A 17,883-nucleotide genomic window follows, 5' to 3' on the forward strand; every position below is an offset into this window, starting at 1 on the left:
ACCTCAAAGACTGCCTCTAGCAAGACTCTACCTGTAAAGACCCAGACCTTCTAAATGCTGACTTCCTCATGTTCTGTGTGCAGCATGCTTACAAGGTGACCACAGTAACAGCTTGGTTTGTGTTGCAGTTATTCAGAAACTCCCTAACAACAAGGCGTATTCAGTTGGATTAGCACTGTCCACCCTTTGGAGTCAACTATCTCTTCTTCCTGTCCCATACTCAGAAGAACAAACACAGACAGACGATTATGGCCTTTGTCAGTGTTGCAAGGCCTTAATAGAGTTCACAAGACCTTTTGTGGAAGAAGTAATTGATAACAAAGAAAACAAGGAAAATGAAAAGTTAAAAGATGAGTTACTGAAATTGTAAGTATATTTTGAAAGACATCTCACAGTGGATTGAGGAATTGGTAGCTCAGTTGCCTTATGTTTCTTATTTTTCGTATAAATCTTGTTTTGGATTTTGAACCTGATATATCATGGATGTTTAATGAGGCATTGACAGCATAAAACCAAGTCCTTCACTTAATTTAATTTCACCCACCATAGCAAGCAAATACTGAGAGTGGAGGCAGTAGACATATTTAACTCAAGGAATTTATTTTGTCGGTGGGAAAGTGTATTTGAAAACAGTAGAAGGACCACCAGACAGTTGAACATCTACCCTGACCACAAATTCAGCAAAGTGTTCACCCACTATCTTTCACACCATGGTTCTGACTAAACATCCACTGTTCAATGTGGCTCCCAATCGCTCAGCATATGGGTAGTCCAAATTAAGATGTGCTATCAGTATAAAATAGCCTCTAGATTTTAAGACTGGTTATTTTACAAAGGGGGGAACATTAGCTGGATATGGTGGAGCTTACCTGTCATTCCAGCCTTCGGGTATTGAGGCAAGATCATAACCTGTCTCAAAACACCAAATTAAAACAAAACCTCCAAAACAAAGAACACATACCATAAAAAGAAAAGACAATAAAATTCCTAAATAATCTTTGTATACTTACGACCCATCAAAATATTTCAGCTATATTAGGTGAATTGAGAAAATTATTTCTCATAGCTTTTGTCATGTGACTACTAAGAAATCTTAAATTGTAAATTATACATGGAATTTGTGTTAAATTTCTCTTGGATAGTACCAAACTTTTTTTTTTTTAAATATGGGAAACTAATGCTATTGTTACCTTTCTATTTTGTGGTATTAGGGCATTAAAAGTTGATTTTTATGAGCAGGGTTGGTTGTTTACCATTTAGGAAACAGATTTTCTTAAGGCTATTTTAAAGAACTAGAAAAGACTTAGTCACAGAATAAAGTTAGGTTAAAAATAAAATAGCCAGGCAGTGGTGGTGCTTGCCTTTAATCCAAGTTCTAGGACAGCCAGGGCTACCCAGAGAAATCCTATCTCAAAAAACCAAAGGAACGTGGTGGTGGTAGCGCACACCTTTAATCCCAGCACTTAGGAGGCAGAGGCAGATGGATATCAGTGACTTTGACCCCAGCCTGGTCTACAGAGCAAGTCCCAGGACAGTTAGAACCATTACTCAGAGAAACCCTGTCTTGCAAACCAAAAGAGCAAACAAAAAACCCAAAGAGAAAAAAGTGAATATAACTTTATGAAAAGAGTACTGTCCTGAGTTTTCCTTGGATTGATGATGGGTACTACCCTAGACTGGTACTAGTCCTCAGACAGACATTCAAAATCAACTAGAACAGTCTAGAAATGGAATTGAATCTCAGCATTCTCATGTTTTCCCCAGTACTGTTACTAATGGGAAAGGATTCATCATGTTTTATAGACATGTTATTGATGCTTGCCTTAGGCCATTTGTGCTACTGTAATAAAACACTGGGTGAGTTATAATAAATATTTTGGCTTGCAGTTTTAGGCTGGGAAGTTTAAGGTTGGGGTATCAGGACTTGGTGGAAGCGTAGCAGGTTCAGGGAGGCTGAGCCCATCTTGTCAAAACAGCACAGTCCTCCGTGCCTACCCACCTTTCAGAGGTCCCAGCAATTACTACTGTCACAGTGACTGGGCACGAACAAGCCATGCAATGCTTACCTTTCACATAAAGCTAGATATGAAGAGCTAGATGTGTTATATTTTGGGAGTATAAACTACATAATTACCTATTTCTTATGCTTTAGTTGTTTCAAAAGCTTGAAATGCCCCTTGCTGACAGCACAATTCCTTGAACAATCTGAAGAAGTTGGAAATGACCCTTTTCGGTGTTTTGCATGTGAAATAATAGTAAGTACAGCCAGTCTAATCTGCTATAATACTTTCTGTGATCTTACATTTATCCTGCAACATTCTGATAAATTTCATATAGGCACTTAAATTGGTAATTCATTAATAAGGTAATAAGTAGCTTTTTTAGAACATAGATAAACAACAGGATAGAAATTAAATAGCAATAATCTCATCCAAAGCCTTCCAAATGTTTCTACTTATAAGTCAATATATATGGTCTTGAATGATTATGTCATATATACCCCTGTATATTTTTCTCTTAATACTATAGTATAAATTATTGCTGTTGATTTAGTAGTGTTTTTTTTGAAGATTGTATGTGTGTGTGTTTGCCTGAATGTGTGCTATGCACCACATGCATCTAGTTCCTGTGGAAGCCAGAAGAGGCATCAGACTTTGGTTGTTAGCCAGCATGTGGGTGCTGGGAGTTGAACATGGATCCTGTAGAAGAGCACCCAGCCCCAATCTTCATGTAGTGCTGAGTGTACATAGATTGTTCTGTAGTCAGCACCATCATCTCAAGAACACATCTTTCCCTCTGAAAGTCTGTACTTTTGAAGCACTCACTTCTCACCCTGCCCTCCCAGCCCCCACCCCCATCACTGCCTGGTTTCCACTCACTTCTCTCTCTTTCTCTCTGACACACACACACACACACACACTCACTCTCTCTCTCTCTCTCTCTCTCTCTCTCTCTCTCTCTCTCTCTCTCTCTCTCTCTCTCTCTCTGCCTGGCATCCACCTGCCTCTGTCCCCCAAGTGCTGGGATTAAAGGCGTGCACTACCATGCCCTATAGTGGGATATTCACTTTGTCTTCTTCTGTGGCACTGACCACACCCATTGGGAGGTAGAGCCAGGGGCGGAAGTCGGAGATGGTGAGGGGAACGCTCTCTTGCAAGCCTCAAGGGAAGCATTCTTGGAAACAGGAACCTGCCAGTGTTAACCTGTCTAGGTTGTGAATTATTTCTCCCTGAATAAACATCTATTCTCCTAATTGTTTATCCAGATCCTTATTAAACCGTGATAATGCCCAGCTTCATTTGTATTTTAAACTTACTCATTTTATTTTATTATGAAGTGTGTGTCTTTGATTTCTATGTGCACCATATGTTGCAGTAGCCAGGAAGGCCAGCAGAGGGAGAGGAAGGGTATTAGATCTCTTAGAACAGCACACAGGCAGACATGGTGTTGGAGAAACAGCTGAGTGTTTTGCATCAGGATCAGCAGGAAGGAGGAAGAAAGATACTAGACCTACCTTGGGCTTTTGAAACCTCAAAGCCCACCTTCACTGACACATTTCCTCCAATAAGACCACACCTACCTAAAGCTACACCTATTCCTTCTCAAGTGTCACTCCTTGATGACTGAGCATTCAAATATAGGAGCCTAAGGGTGCCATTAGTATTCAAACCACCACACTCTCCATTGGTATTTAAGACAATCTAATCATGAGAGTCATAGTCAAAGCAAGTATCACAAATTCTGTATATCTTCAAAGAGAAGGGTGTGAATGTAGACTAAGGGGGTGATAGTGATAATATAGTTTATTGGCCAATAACATTCTTTTTTTAAACCCATTTCACAGGGATTTTTATCACAAATTGGACATCCTGTCCCCAAAATTATTCTTAATCATGGAAGAAAAAAAAGGACTTGGGGTTACCTTGAACTTGAGGAAGAAGAAGACAAACAATTGGCAGACTGTGTGGCTTCTCTGACATATCTAGTATTTGTTCATGGCATCGGTATTGATCAGCTTCCAATGGTCTTAAGGTAAAAATCTTATCAGACTCATGATTTATTTAATACCTAGTACATGCATATTAATATACACTGAAAGATGGCAGATTAGAGATGTCTATAATTTTCGGGTATCTCCAGCAGTGTGAAAAAAAGGCTTACAGGGAGATGTGGGTGGCATGAAAAGGCATGGAGTATGACAGCAGTCTGTAGACAGACAAAATCCAGGTGTACTGAAGCCAAGGTTATAAAGGGAACACCACACCCCAGTTTGAGTGCTAGGTAAAATGGTAGGGATGGGTAGGACCCCCTGTGAGCCCCACATGCACAAGTATGGATAAGTCTGGAGATCCGTGATCTACATAGCAAACAGCCAGAGAAGTGGGCCTGATGCTTCCTGCCTTGCTCACTGAGGCCATAGTGGGGCTCGAGTGATCTTGTGGACATACTTCTTAGCTGAGGGGAGTAGAAACCCCAGAATTATTAAACCTCTAAGTGCTAAAGGTTTACCCTCTCTGCTGGCTAAGGGAACAACCACTCTGAGAATCACCATGGGCAGGGGGCTGATTCTGACTTGATCCTAGATCAGGGTACACAGGCTTCAAGTAACAGGGGGAAACAGAGGGACTGCATCTTCACCTCTGTCCTTTGTCCTCCACATCAGTGTTATAATGCTTGTGCTTGTGCACAAGGCCTGAATACAATTGTACACTTTTAAAATCCTCCCAAAACAACAGAATAAAGAAACAAAGGTAAGAAAACAACCCAGTTTCCTTGCTTAATTAAGTTCTAGAAATACTCAACAAAATGCTTCCAAAGCACATTCTTCAGGGTCATATAGTAAGATCGTATAAATTAGTCTTGTTTTAGATATCAAACATTTATCAGATATGAAGTACACATCAGTAAACCTAATACAGGACATCCTTAACGTTGATTGAAGGACAAATATCACATGATTGTCTCATGTGATTGTTAGATACAGGAAAATCCTTTGAAAAAAATCAGTATCCCTTCATGATAAAAGACTCGAAGAAACTAAAATAGAAGGCTCATACAATAATCATAAAGACTCTATCACTGTATGTAACAGGCCTATAGCCAACATACTGCTGAAAATGGTAAATTGGATAGCCTGTGAAATCAATAGGACTGTCATAACAAATAAAATTCATTCAAAATGAAGACACATATGACCCTAGTTCTAGAGGCTGGAAGTATTAAAGTATCAGAAGGTTGCTTTCTTTTGAATGTTGATGTTCTCATTTGCTTTCTGTTACTATACTAAACACCATGATAAACACAAGGCAGGAGCTTGAAACAGGAACCCTGCTTTCTTTAAGGCTATCTGGCTTGCCTACTAGTCATGCTCAGCTAGCTTTCTAACACAGCCCAGAACATGTTCCTAGGGGATGGTGCTTCCACAATGGGCTGGGCCCTCTCCACATCAATCAAAATAATCTCTCACAGACAGAGTCACAGGCCAGTCTGACCAAGGAAACTTTTCACTTGAGATTTCCTCTTCTCCCATGCTTCTCTGGCATTTGGGTCTTTGCCTTCCCATTCTTACAAAGCCTATGTGCAACTCTCTAAATTTTCTTTTAAAAATGATTTATTTAATTATGTTTATTTAATTTATGGGCAGGAGTTATACTCAGCTGTGGGCCACCATCTGACGTGAGTGCTGGGAACTGAACTCAAGTCTTGTACAAAAGCAGTATAATCTCCTAGCCCCTAAGCCATTTCTCCAGCCCCTAAATTCCCCTTTTCATAGGCATGATGATTAGAGCTAATGCAAAAGTCCTCACTTTATTTTAATTCTATAAAAACCTTAACTCCAATATTCTGGGTTCTGGAGGCTATCATTCCAACATGTGTTTTCTGGGGTGAGCAGAATTCTACATGTATGTGTGTGAGATATTTGGGGCTCTGGTTGGAGATCATTGTTGAGTTCTTATCTAGCATGTATGAGGCAGTGGTTGAGAAGAAGAAATTGCTGATTGTAAACACCTTTTTATTCTTTCCTATTTTAGCCCAGCATACCTTTTGCAGCTGAACATGGAACACATTGAACTGTTTCTGCAAAGGTAAGATCATTTAGATGACGCCTTAGGATTAAATTGTAATACTGAATAGTCCTTAGGAGGGAGTGGGAACAGGAGGGTCAGGGTTCAAGCTCAGCCTTAGCAACATCAAGTGTTGAGGCCAAGGGGTGCTACCTGAGACCCTGTGGCAAAAGGCAACAACAAAAATGGAACTTTGTTGTTCAAGAAAATTTCTCCTTAACATACATATCATTTAATTATTTAATTTTGAAACAGTGTTGCAATGAGCCTTGGTGTCCAATGTTAGATTCTCTTGCTTCAGCCTACCAAGTGCTAGTGTTACAGATGTGTACCAGCCATTCCAGCTGTAAAAAGACCTTGTATTTCAGTTTTTATTTGCTTTTCCTAAAGAACCATCCTAAAAAAATATAAAACCATAGTGATAATGTTTTCTTTCAGAACAGAACAGTCTATTTTCTCCAAAGGATTGGTAAGATTCTTTTGCTGCCATTTTGTGTGTGTGTGTGTGTGTGTGTGTGTGTGTGTGTGTGTGTACATGCATTTACGGAGGTCAGAGGACAACCTGCAGGAATCAATTCTCTCCATTGTGTGTGTTCTGAGGACCTCAACTCAACTGGCTTGTGGTAGCCCCCTTTCTCTGTTGAGCCATCTTATCAGCATGTTTGCTAGCATTATAAATAGTAAAAATAATGAACATAACTATCAACTTCACCTGTATGTATGTGCATGTACTTTCACCTGTAGGAACTTCTGGAGAATGGTTTATTGAGATTAGAAGACAACAGCCTTCTTTATCAGTACTTAGAAATCAAGAGTTTTCTTGCTGTGCCTCAGGTAAGCAGAATTTATATCCAAATACTGAAACAGGTGCTTGCCTGCCCTGAACTCTGCTGAGGCAGCCTATGCTCCTCTCCTTCTCAGCCTCTGTAAGCGTTACTGCAACTTCCAGTTGAATTTTTTGTGCCAATGGAAATGGTCTGCCTGCCATCCGTGGTAGCCATGACAAAAGCCAGACTACCTGCTATGTGGCTATTAAGACTACAGAACTGAGTTTTTAAGTCCTATTTTGATTAATTTATACTGTAAAACACTTTTATTTTTTATTAGTTTCCCCCAACTCCTAGAGTTAACTTATACTTAGACAGCATTAGCGATCATCCTAGTTGATGGCATGATGGACAGCCCTGGGAAGCAAAGCCCTTGACCTTCTCCTGACTTACACTCTCAGCCTTCAGTATCCATCCAGTGTCTCCTCCTGGGATGGACTTGTCTGTGCTCTTGGTCTACCATGTAGATTGTTAGCTGTGAGTGTAGACATTTCTTTCCTTTTTGTTTTTCTTTTTAGGTTTTCCCAGACAGTGTTTCTCTGTGTAGCTTTGTAGACCAGGGAGACCTTGAACTCAGAGATCCACCTGCCTCTACCTCCCAAGTGCTGTGGCTAAAGGCGTGTGCTGCCACCGCCCAGCTTAGAAATTTCTTAATAGTTAAATAGAAAGGAGTGTCTTTTGCTACTCCATTAAGCTTTATTATTAAGCATTATATTTAATAGATTATATTTCTTAGTATTTTATTTCCTTTACCTGCTGTTCTATATATAATTTAAAATTACCATTCATTTTAAAATCACACTTAGTCACATCTTATTTTATTCTGTGTACAAAACTGATTGTAGTTAGTTTGTCACAGTTGTGAGAGTGAAGGCCAAAGGAGCACAACTCCACAGCCTCTGTATGTCTTCTTTCACTGTCCTCTTTCCTCTCAACTTATAGTTTGCATCTAGTAGTGATTTAACTTGCTTTGAAGTCAGAATCTATACCTGAATTTAAAAAAATTTTTTTTCTTTATTTCTAGGGCTTAGTCAAAGTAATGACACTTTGCCCCATTGAAACATTGGTATGTGTGATTTGGGGACTAATGAGTCACAGTGAGAAATTTTAATAAATAACAATTTTAAATGTCTTTGTGATAGTATTGTTTATTTCATTTCAGAGAAAAAAGGGTTTAGCTATGCTTCAGCTGTATATCAACAAGTTGGATTCACAAGGCAAATATACATTATTTAGGTACGTATCAAGCTAGTGAACCAGGCACTTTTCATTGCCCTGACAAAATAAGTGAGAAAACAACTTAGAGAGAAAGGTTTATTTGGGCTCAGTGTGTCGTCTGTGGCTTGCTGGCTCCTGTGCTGTGGACCTGTGATGAGACAGCTCATATGGAAGGGGTGTATAGAGGCGGCTATAGTGGATCAGAGCTGCTCACCTCACAGGAAGGACCAAGGACAAGGTGTGCACCTTTCAGGGCATGTCTCCAGGGGCCTGGTTCCTGCTGCAGGAGGCTCTACCTTCTATTTTTCACCTCTCAGAAACACTGTTGTGTTGTGATTCAATCAATGGTTGACCTATCAATTGGTTTAAGCCTTCAGAATCTAATCAATCACTTCACAAAGTCTGTCAGCTGCATCCAGTCTTTTTAACACATCAACTTTAGGAGACATTTCAAAACATAGCCCATGGCTAATTACTAAGTGTGTGGCTGATCGAAACCTATGAGTGCCATGTAATTATTTAAAGGTACACTATTTGTACAGTATTGTTCTGTACCTGTAAGAGCTGAAGAATCAGCTCATCAAGTGTTTTGGAAATATGTAATGTATATGATGTGAATAGCAATGTGTAATTTTTAGTTTGATTGGAACACTGTAAACTTAAGCGGTCTTAAAAAAAAACTGATATTGATAATACTCCTGCTTGAACCTTACAGAGCTCAATATTCTTCATTATTATAATCGAAACTGAGGGTGCCACAGAAATTTGTAACTTTCATAGGTTAATCACTCTAAGTTACTCTTAGAGCATACCAGTTGAGTTTTTAGGCAACAAGTTAAAGATTAGAAAACATTAGGCTAAATAATAAATACATGCTTTATAAGGCCATATATAGAGTTTATGTGGACATTCCACTGTTCTTGTATTAGTAGGTAGGTGTATTATTCTCTGCCCCACCCCCACACACACACACACCTACTTGACAGAATAAGACACCCAGTGTTCTCTGGCCTACACACACACACACACAGGATACCCATTCTCTAGCCTGTGTATGTTGTTTTAAATACCCAGTTTTACATAAAATTTACCAGTTAATGAAAACAAAAACTGTTAAGATGACTATAGCTATAAGCTTTTATGCATCCTGCCCAGTCCTGCAACTGCTTGTAAAACAATCACTCTGAGTGAGGCTTAATATTAATTATAATTGTTTGGACAGTAGCTCAGGCATATTGCTACCTAGTGCTCACAATTAAACTAACACATTTCTACTGATCTGTGTACCACCATGTGGCCGTGGTTTCTGGCAATGCTCTGGCATCTTACTCCTCAGGTTGCATGGTATTCCTCTCACTCTGCCTTTCTTTTCTCCACATCTCTGTCTGGATTTTCTGCCTAGCTTTATTCTGCCTGGCTATTGGCAAATCAACTTCTTTAATTAACCAATGGTAAAACATAATTACAACATACAGAGGGGCATCCCACATCAGATGACTTTAGTTAGCTAATCACATTTATAATCGGTGTCACTGTGAGTTTTAGATTCTTAAAAGTTATAGAAGGCCTGCCGGGCATTGGTGGTGCACGCCTTTAATCCCAGCACTCGGGGGCAGAGGGAGGTGGATCTCTGAGTTCGAGGCCAACCTGGTCTGCAGAGTGAGTTCCAGGACAGGCTCCAAAGCAATACTGAGAGAAACCCTGTCCCAAAATACCAAAAATAATAATAATTTTTAAAAAATTATATAAGGCCCAATTGAATTGTAAACTTTTTTTAAATCACTAATTACATTGCAGTTTAATATAATTTCATGTGTTATGCTTTCAAGGTGTTTATTAAATACAAGTAATCACTCAGGTGTGGAAGGATTTATAATTCAAAATATCAAAAATCAGATTGATTCGTCATTTAAGGTAAGAACACAGACCCCGGTGAGGGGTCAGTTACCAATTTAATCACATGTGGCATACATCAGTATTAGTTTACCCACAGTATTTTTCTGTTTGTGTTATTAAAGTATAATTCCCTATTTAAAAAGCAAACACCACCCTGACTCCCTGAAGTTTGACAACTTGTTAACTATAAACTTAAGCTGTACTACTTCTTTTGGCTGATAATATGGCTTTTATTGTGCTATATACTTCCAAAGAATGGAAATTTGAATCTCATATGCATAACCCTGTGTAGAAGAAAGACCACCAGTGTTCTCAAACTGGCAGAATGTTCACATATGTCTGGAAAGTGAATGGGTACATAGAAATGAGTGTTTAAAATGTATGTTAAAAATACATTTTTTTTTAGTGTCACATTATTTTAAGATTTATCATGCTATTACATAAGCTTTTCATAATCTTTCTTTTGTTTTTCAGAAAACATATAATAAATGGTTTGCAGGACCACAGCTGATTTCTCTGTTGGACTTGGTACTGTTCCTCCCTGAGGGTGCCGAAACAGATTTACTGCAGAACTCAGACAGGTGAGGTGACCATCACCAACATTCTAATAGCAAACTTCCTAAACCAAGAAAATATGTTTTCCTGTGATTTTTATATCTGTAATTAGTTCATAAAAATATGTAAGCTTTTCCTATTTAAGGTACTCAGTGACTTACATAGAAACAAAACCTCTTCTTTCAAGGACAGTGACTGACTTTGTAACTTTGAGGTACTCAGCATTACACTGAGATTTGAAACCACAGCATTTGTGACTAAAAGAATCTCACAAAAACAGATGGGTGGGGATAGTGTCCAAGGGAATGTGTTAACAACAGTATTTCCAAGCTTTAAACATGCTTTATATATGACAGTTGTTGATTACATAAATTTATACTGAAAATAACAAATTATTTTTTAATTAACAGGATTATGGCTTCACTAAATTTATTGAGGTATTTGGTTATCAAAGATAATGAAAATGACAATCAAGTAAGTGAATTATTTGGAAAAATCTGTGATTTTATTCAGAATGCATAAGTAGTTTTTCAGCTTTTCTTGATTACTATTCTAAGCCAGCATTTATTATTTTTACCTAGCTATAAAAGCCCAGTTCCTGGGCTGGAGAGATGGCTCAGCTGTTAAAAGCTCGCAGCCCTAACTTGGGTGCCTGTCCTTACTCTTGCTGTCAGTTCCCAGGCATACTTTGTTTTTCACGTCTAACCTGTGTATCCTGCTGTTGTCTTTGCTCTCTTGCAGAATTCTTAATTAGGGTTTCTCTTGCTATGAAGAGACACCATAATCATGGCAACTCTTATAAAGGAAAACACTTAATGGGTGGCTTGCAGTTTCATAGGTTTAGTCCATTATCATCATGGAGGAAAACATGATGGCATGCAGGCAGACATGGTACCGGAAAAAGAGCTGAGATACCTCCATTTTTTTTTTAATTGTCCAATATTATTTATTTAAAAATATTCTTTTAAATTTCATTTTACATTCTAACCATAGTTCTCCCTCCTACCCCTCTTCCTGTCCCCCTGCTTCCCCCCAGCCCACCCCAGTTCACTCTTCCTCACAGCTAAGAACTCCCATGAGGAGTCAACAAAGTCTGGCACAGTAGGTTAGCAGGAAAGGTGCAGGTTGTGTGTCAGTTGACCTTGTGGAGCTCCACAGACCACAAGACTCTTACTGAGCCTGCTTGTATATAGTTCAGGATTTTAATCAAAACCATGTGAAATAAAATTATCATTACCTCAGACCTGACAAACTGAAGTATATTTAGTCCTAAAGCTGAGTTTGTTAACAGTACTTTTTGAATGGTGTAGGAAGTTGAATTTTTTTTTTTAATAGCACTTCATTAGAAGTATTCAATAAATAGAAAACTATTTGAGGGAGATTTGTCATACAGTAAAATCACATTTCTGCCCACTCCATTCTAATAATTGTTCTCCTGTCCCCTGTAACGCATGAGTTATGTTAATCTGGGTTAATGAAAATAATTAAGTTTCATGTAAGCATGCAGAGGTCTTTATTACTTGGGTTAGCCACCACTAGGATGAGGAGTCTCGGGAGCAGCAGTACCTTCACTCAGTAAATTGACCATTATTCACACTGACATAGTCTGTATGAGCTGACTTTTTTATTGTGAAGAAACTGGAATGCCCGCAAACCTAACAGAACTTTACAGCACTCATCCATTTGCCAGACTCTCCTATTCCATGCAAAGCATCTGTCTCCCCTCTATCGGTTTTTCACTGAGTTTGTTTTAGACAGAGTTTCTCTGTACCCTGTCTGGAACTGGCTCTACAGACCAAGCTGGACTCAGAGATCCGCCTGCCTCTGCCTCCTGAGAGCTGGCATTAAAGGTGTGCTACACCCACCACCTGGCTCTCATCATTGTAATTTTTGATCCATTTCAGTGTTAACTATAGATATTAGTACATTTTTGTCCCAAATACTTAAGCATATATTACATTAGGATGAGTCAAATATTTGTCACCAGTTTTTCTTTGAAGTAAAATTGACATAAATGAAGTGACAGATTTTAAGTGTATAGTCATTGAGTTTTATCCAACTATATATCAAATTTACCATCATCACAGATGTCCCCATATGTTCTTCTCACTGGTCTACCCATTCATTGACAAAGATGACCACCATCCTGGCCAGATGTCACTCTTCACAATGCTGAAAGAAAAGTACCTTTGTTTCCCTTCCCATTAACCCTTCTCTCACAGGAAGGATCAATAATTTGCTCAAGAGTAGATGCCTCAAATGTAATACAAATTAGCTTTGACTCCATGTAGAACTTTTGAAATTAAATTAACTCCTGACTCCTAAAGGGACTTATGGTAAAAAACCAAAACCAAAAACAAACAAACAAACAAAAAAAAAACAATATAAATTGAGCGGCACTGGGCCTTGAGCCTTTGCAGGTGTCCTTAGGGAAGATGTGAGTTTAACCTTGCAGTAATCAGGAAGCTGGACATATACAAGAGATGACGTGATTTGGTGGAACAAAGGAGTCTCACTGATCGGGAATGACAGATGTACTTGCTATAGAATACAAGTCAATACAGGGTCCAGTATTTTTAACACCCATAGGTAATACCTTACTGCACTTTAGCATGGACATTTTATAAAGAAGGAAAGAATACAACCATTAAATATAATGGTATATTTTTACCCCATAGGAACCAAATACTGGTTTTTGTTTGTTTTTGCTGATGCCACCATAAGAATTTCCATATCAGAGAAATGATTAGTAGAAGTCCTAGTCTAAGATGCTTTGTGTGCAGCTTAGTAGCCTAAATGTAATGGAAACATTCCTAACATCAGTTATAGCAAGGAAAAGCAAATTTAGCCATTGTGGTTAACAAGTAACTGACAGCTGCCCCCCTCCCCCTACCCCCAGGTGTGATTCCTCTGCATGGTAGCACTTACAGGGCTGAGGAAGGATCACAATTTCTAGGCGAGCCTGCAGAGTGAAGTAGGACTCTGTCTAAACCTAAAAGTGCAGCTTCTGGCTTAGCTTACAAGTTACAAAGTGATACTGTGGTGATGCTCAACTGTTGCCATTTTACTTGGAGGAACCCCCACCAGGTCCTATTTTTGCCCATTTAGGTGTGCTGAAAGAGGAAAAGCTAAAAAGTCAGAAAGGCACACAGGAAGCCATCCCAATATAAAGACAATGAAACGATTCACAATGAGTCATAATTGCCTTCTTTTCTGACCAGTTTGATACACTGCCAGTCTCTACCTTCCCACGTCCTCCTTGCCTCACTTTCTCCCTCAGCTCCGTGCGTGTTTTCAGCACTTCTCCCACACATCAGCTTCCTGTCATTTTAGACTCTTAAAGATGAATATCTCCATCTCTAATTCTTATAGCTCATGCTCTCTATTGTTGGGTTTCTTTAGATAGTTGTTACTTGTCCCGAATTAGAATCTAAAATAGTGCTGTAATTGTACTATTGCTTACCTTCTGTCCTCTTCACTCAAATCCTTTCTAATGCCTGTTTATTCAAAATTAAAATGTGCCAGGACTGGAGTTGTAGCTCAGTGGCACAATAGCTGTCATGAGGTCTTGGATTCAGTCCTTAGCACCACAGTAGAGAAGTGAAACAAAACAGCCCCAGTGCATGACCTGCGGGGCCACATGGCTAAGGTGGTGACCGTTCTTTACTTCCTATTGAAAAAGGGTGAAAGTTCTGGTACCATTTAATAAATAGACATGTTAGGAGATAACCTAGAGGGGGACATGTCCATGCCCTTCTCTTAGTTCTGTTATGGTTGACTCTGTCTTTGCAAGATTCCTACCCGTTCCAGAAACCTATTTCATGGTGGCATAGATGTCTAGTGAGCTTTGGTAAGCTGCAGTGAATTTTTAATGCATAGTTAAGACAGAACTGTTAAATCAGTGACGTGGATATAAATTGAAAGGTGGACAATTGAGAGGGTTTCAAAATTCCAACCCTTAGAACGTCAAAATCTTGTTACTTTTTTAACATCAAAGATGAAATCTTAAACTTTTGTGTTTTAAAAAAGATCTGAGAACTTTCATGTAAGACAATGTATTTTTACCTCCATAGCGTCTTTACTCCTACATGCTTCTAAAAGCAGTACAGTTCATTATAGGAGAGGATTGGAATTATGCTGAACACCATGGGAAAGACTTTTTTTTAGCCTAATCTTGAAGGATGTTTTTATTAGTCAGTGTTTTAATGTTATGGACTACAAATTAGAATAAATTGTGGCCATGGCTTATGCCTGTAATTACAGCCCTTGGGAGGTGAGGTTGGCAAAGAAAAAGAAACTGAAGTGTATATACAGTTATATCTTTTTTGTTATTTGTAACGTAATGCTTTTTTAAAATTAAATTTACTCATTATTTTACAACCCAACCTGTTTCCCCTCTCTCCTCTCTTCCCATTCCTTCCCCCTACCTGCCCTCATCCACTCCTGTTTTTGTCCAGAAACGGGCAGGTCTTCCATGGGTGTCAACAAAACATAACACATCAAGTTGAGATGGGACTAAGCCCCTCCCCTTGTATTAAGGCTGGTCAAGGCAACTCAGTATGAGAAATAGGTTCCAAAGCCAGCCAAAGCATTAGAGACAGGCCTACTCCCTGCTAGGAGTTCCACACCAGTGGAGGGAGATCAGAGGACAATTTTGGGAACCAGTCCTCTCCTTCTACCATGTGGTCTCAGGATCAAACTCAGATCATTGGGATTAGCAGTGAAGGCCTTAACCCACTGAGCCTTCTCACATTGTGCTGTATAGTTCTGTTTTAGTAGATGTTTCTGACTGACACACACCATGACTTGACGTTAACAGTGACTTAAAGGGCAGGACTGTGTTAGACATTGTTTCTCTCCACTGGTGCATGTTTATTAACAGAAGGCATCCTGTATGTGCTTAACCAAGTAACTGATTTGTTCATCCAATCTTCTGAACAGACTGGACTATGGACAGAACTTGGAAAGATTGAAAATAATTTTTTAAAGCCACTGCATATAGGACTTAATATGTCAAAAGCACATTATGAAGCAGAAATTAAAAACAGCCAACAAAATAGCCAAGGTTGGTAGCATGGAGTTCTTTTCCATTAAGTCTAAAATTCAGATTCTAAATGATCATTTTTATTTTAAATATTTTATATGTGTGTTCCTGAGAGTATTTGTGTACCATATGTGTGTGTGAGTCCACGGAAGTCAGGAGAGGGTGTTGGATCACTTGGAAATGGAGTTGCTGGTGCTTTTGAACTTCCATGTGGTGCTGGGAAATGTCCCAGGTTGTGTTAGAGCAGTTAAGTGCTCTCAGCCACTGAGCCATTTCTCCAGTCCAAAATTATCACATTTTTGGTACATTTTCACTATATGCAAAGATGAGGGGCTATGAAAGCTGTATATACGTAATTAAAATGATTCTTAGCCAATAAAGCTGTTCTTCTATAGAATCAGTTCACATTACAAAATTCTAGTGTTTAATTATATTTGTAAAAATATTCTTTAAGGTGTTACCTCATTGACACATTATTTTTAAATTGGTAATGATTAAAGGGGTCTGTAAATAACAAGATGGCTCAGTAGGTATAGGTGTTTGCCCTCTGTCAAGCCCCAAACCCAAGTTTAATCTCTGGGATCCAAGTGGTGGAAGAAAAGAACCAGCTCCTCCATGTTGTCCTGTGACCCCCCACACACACACACACACACGTACCATGCACAGATACACACACAAAAAAAAATAAATGAATAAATACATGTAATGAAATCTGAGTGTTGGGGAGTGTGTTCAAGACTCTGGGTTTGAGTCCCAGCACCACACGCATGTGCACACACACACATCCCACAATGCTGAAACTGTTGTAGTGGCTAAATGAATGTTTGTCTTTTCCCTTACAGTAGCCTCAACGTGTACAAGTGTTTGTTCTGTGACTGTAGGTGGAGAAGAAATCCCTGCTATGCCTCCTGAAATGCAACTTAAGGTAACTCCCAAAATTTTAAGCTACACCAAGTCTGAGGTCTGTTCTATGCTTTGTTGTAGATGCAGCATTAGTAACTCAGATTTCTGCTGGGTGTGGGGATGTAGGCCTGGAGCCCCAGCAGTGTGGAGACTGACACAGGAGGGTTGCAAGTTGGAGGCCAGTCTAGGCTACTTCATGGTCATGGGACCCTCTCTCAAAGAGACTGATAGTGACCACAGTGATGCTCTTTTCTTTGGATTGCAGGTCCTACATTCAGCTCTTTTCACGTTTGACTTGATTGAAAGTGTTCTGGCTCGAGTAGAAGAACTCATCGAAATCAAAACAAAGTCTACCTCTGAGGAAAATGTTGGAATAAAGTAAAATTGTTTCATAAATAAAAAACAAAAAGATGATGTTTTCCAGTGTATTTTAGACTTTTATAAAAATTATTTGCAGAAATGCACTGCTAGAGAAATAGAGCTTTTGGAGGTGGGAGGGCACCTGGAGAGATGGCTCGGTGGATAAGAACACTTCCTGCTCTTCCAGAGGACCTGGGTAGAGTTCTCAGTACCCCATGGAGGCTTGCAACTGTCTCTAACTCCAGATACAGAGGATGTGACCTTCATGGGTACCAGACACCTATGGATACATGTTCACACACGCAGGCAAAACCTCCATACATACAAAGTGATTTTAAAAAATGAAGTACTACTTTAGAAGATCCAATACAAACTAATACAAACCAATACAAACATCAAATATATATATATATATATATATAGTATGATCAATTATATATATGTATATATATATATATATATATATATATAGTCACAATGCTTTACTGATCACATACTTGTGAATTTATAAAACAAATCAGATACACTTTCTGCTTATTGGGTGCTTTTTAACACTATAGAGCACCTACTGCTAAGCTGGGTAGCACTCCACTGTGGAAATGTAGACATTCTGATTTCAGAACAGATGATGGTTTCTTACTTTCCTCCCTTTCCATGCAATGGAAGCAATCTTACAGAATATCCAGTGCCTGTAGTGCATTGGGAGGTAGAGGCAGGAGAGTTAAAGACCAGCCTTTACCATGTGAAACCCTGTCTCAAGAAACTTAAGAGGATATCTCTAGCAGCTATATATGAAAGTGCCTGCAGAGACTAATTTTAGAAAACCCCAAAATGTACATGGCTTTTCCTTTAGTCCAACTAGTAAATTCTGTACTTCCATTTCTTACTAGATTTGTGTATTCAACTTGGTATTATTAAGGAACTATGAGTTTTATTGTATGTACCAATTATTTTTCTTTGTTTTTCCATAGTTTTTATAACCCTGTAAATGCCAGGGTTAACACTGTCCCATGTA

General features: G+C 38.9%; 1 protein-coding gene across 1 annotated transcript in view; it reads left to right on the plus strand.

Annotated features, from left to right (window-relative positions):
• Nucleotides 1–16,924, plus strand: part of Glmn (glomulin, FKBP associated protein) — a 32,412-nt gene extending 15,488 nt beyond the window's left edge. The window contains exons 5-18 of the mRNA XM_051198386.1: nt 129–366; nt 2,153–2,255; nt 3,845–4,032; nt 6,033–6,086; nt 6,504–6,534; nt 6,810–6,899; nt 7,917–7,958; nt 8,055–8,128; nt 9,940–10,024; nt 10,481–10,587; nt 10,972–11,035; nt 15,503–15,626; nt 16,448–16,530; nt 16,774–16,924. Of these exons, the coding sequence (XP_051054343.1) occupies nt 129–366; nt 2,153–2,255; nt 3,845–4,032; nt 6,033–6,086; nt 6,504–6,534; nt 6,810–6,899; nt 7,917–7,958; nt 8,055–8,128; nt 9,940–10,024; nt 10,481–10,587; nt 10,972–11,035; nt 15,503–15,626; nt 16,448–16,530; nt 16,774–16,890 (1,400 nt within the window). The 3' untranslated portion in view covers nt 16,891–16,924. The remainder of the gene's footprint in view (nt 1–128; nt 367–2,152; nt 2,256–3,844; nt 4,033–6,032; nt 6,087–6,503; nt 6,535–6,809; nt 6,900–7,916; nt 7,959–8,054; nt 8,129–9,939; nt 10,025–10,480; nt 10,588–10,971; nt 11,036–15,502; nt 15,627–16,447; nt 16,531–16,773) is intronic.
• The last annotated feature ends 959 nt before the right edge of the window (nt 16,925–17,883 follow it).

The sequence above is a fragment of the Phodopus roborovskii genome, unplaced genomic scaffold, assembly GCF_943737965.1.
Source record: "Phodopus roborovskii unplaced genomic scaffold, PHOROB, whole genome shotgun sequence".
NCBI lineage: Eukaryota > Metazoa > Chordata > Mammalia > Rodentia > Cricetidae > Phodopus > Phodopus roborovskii.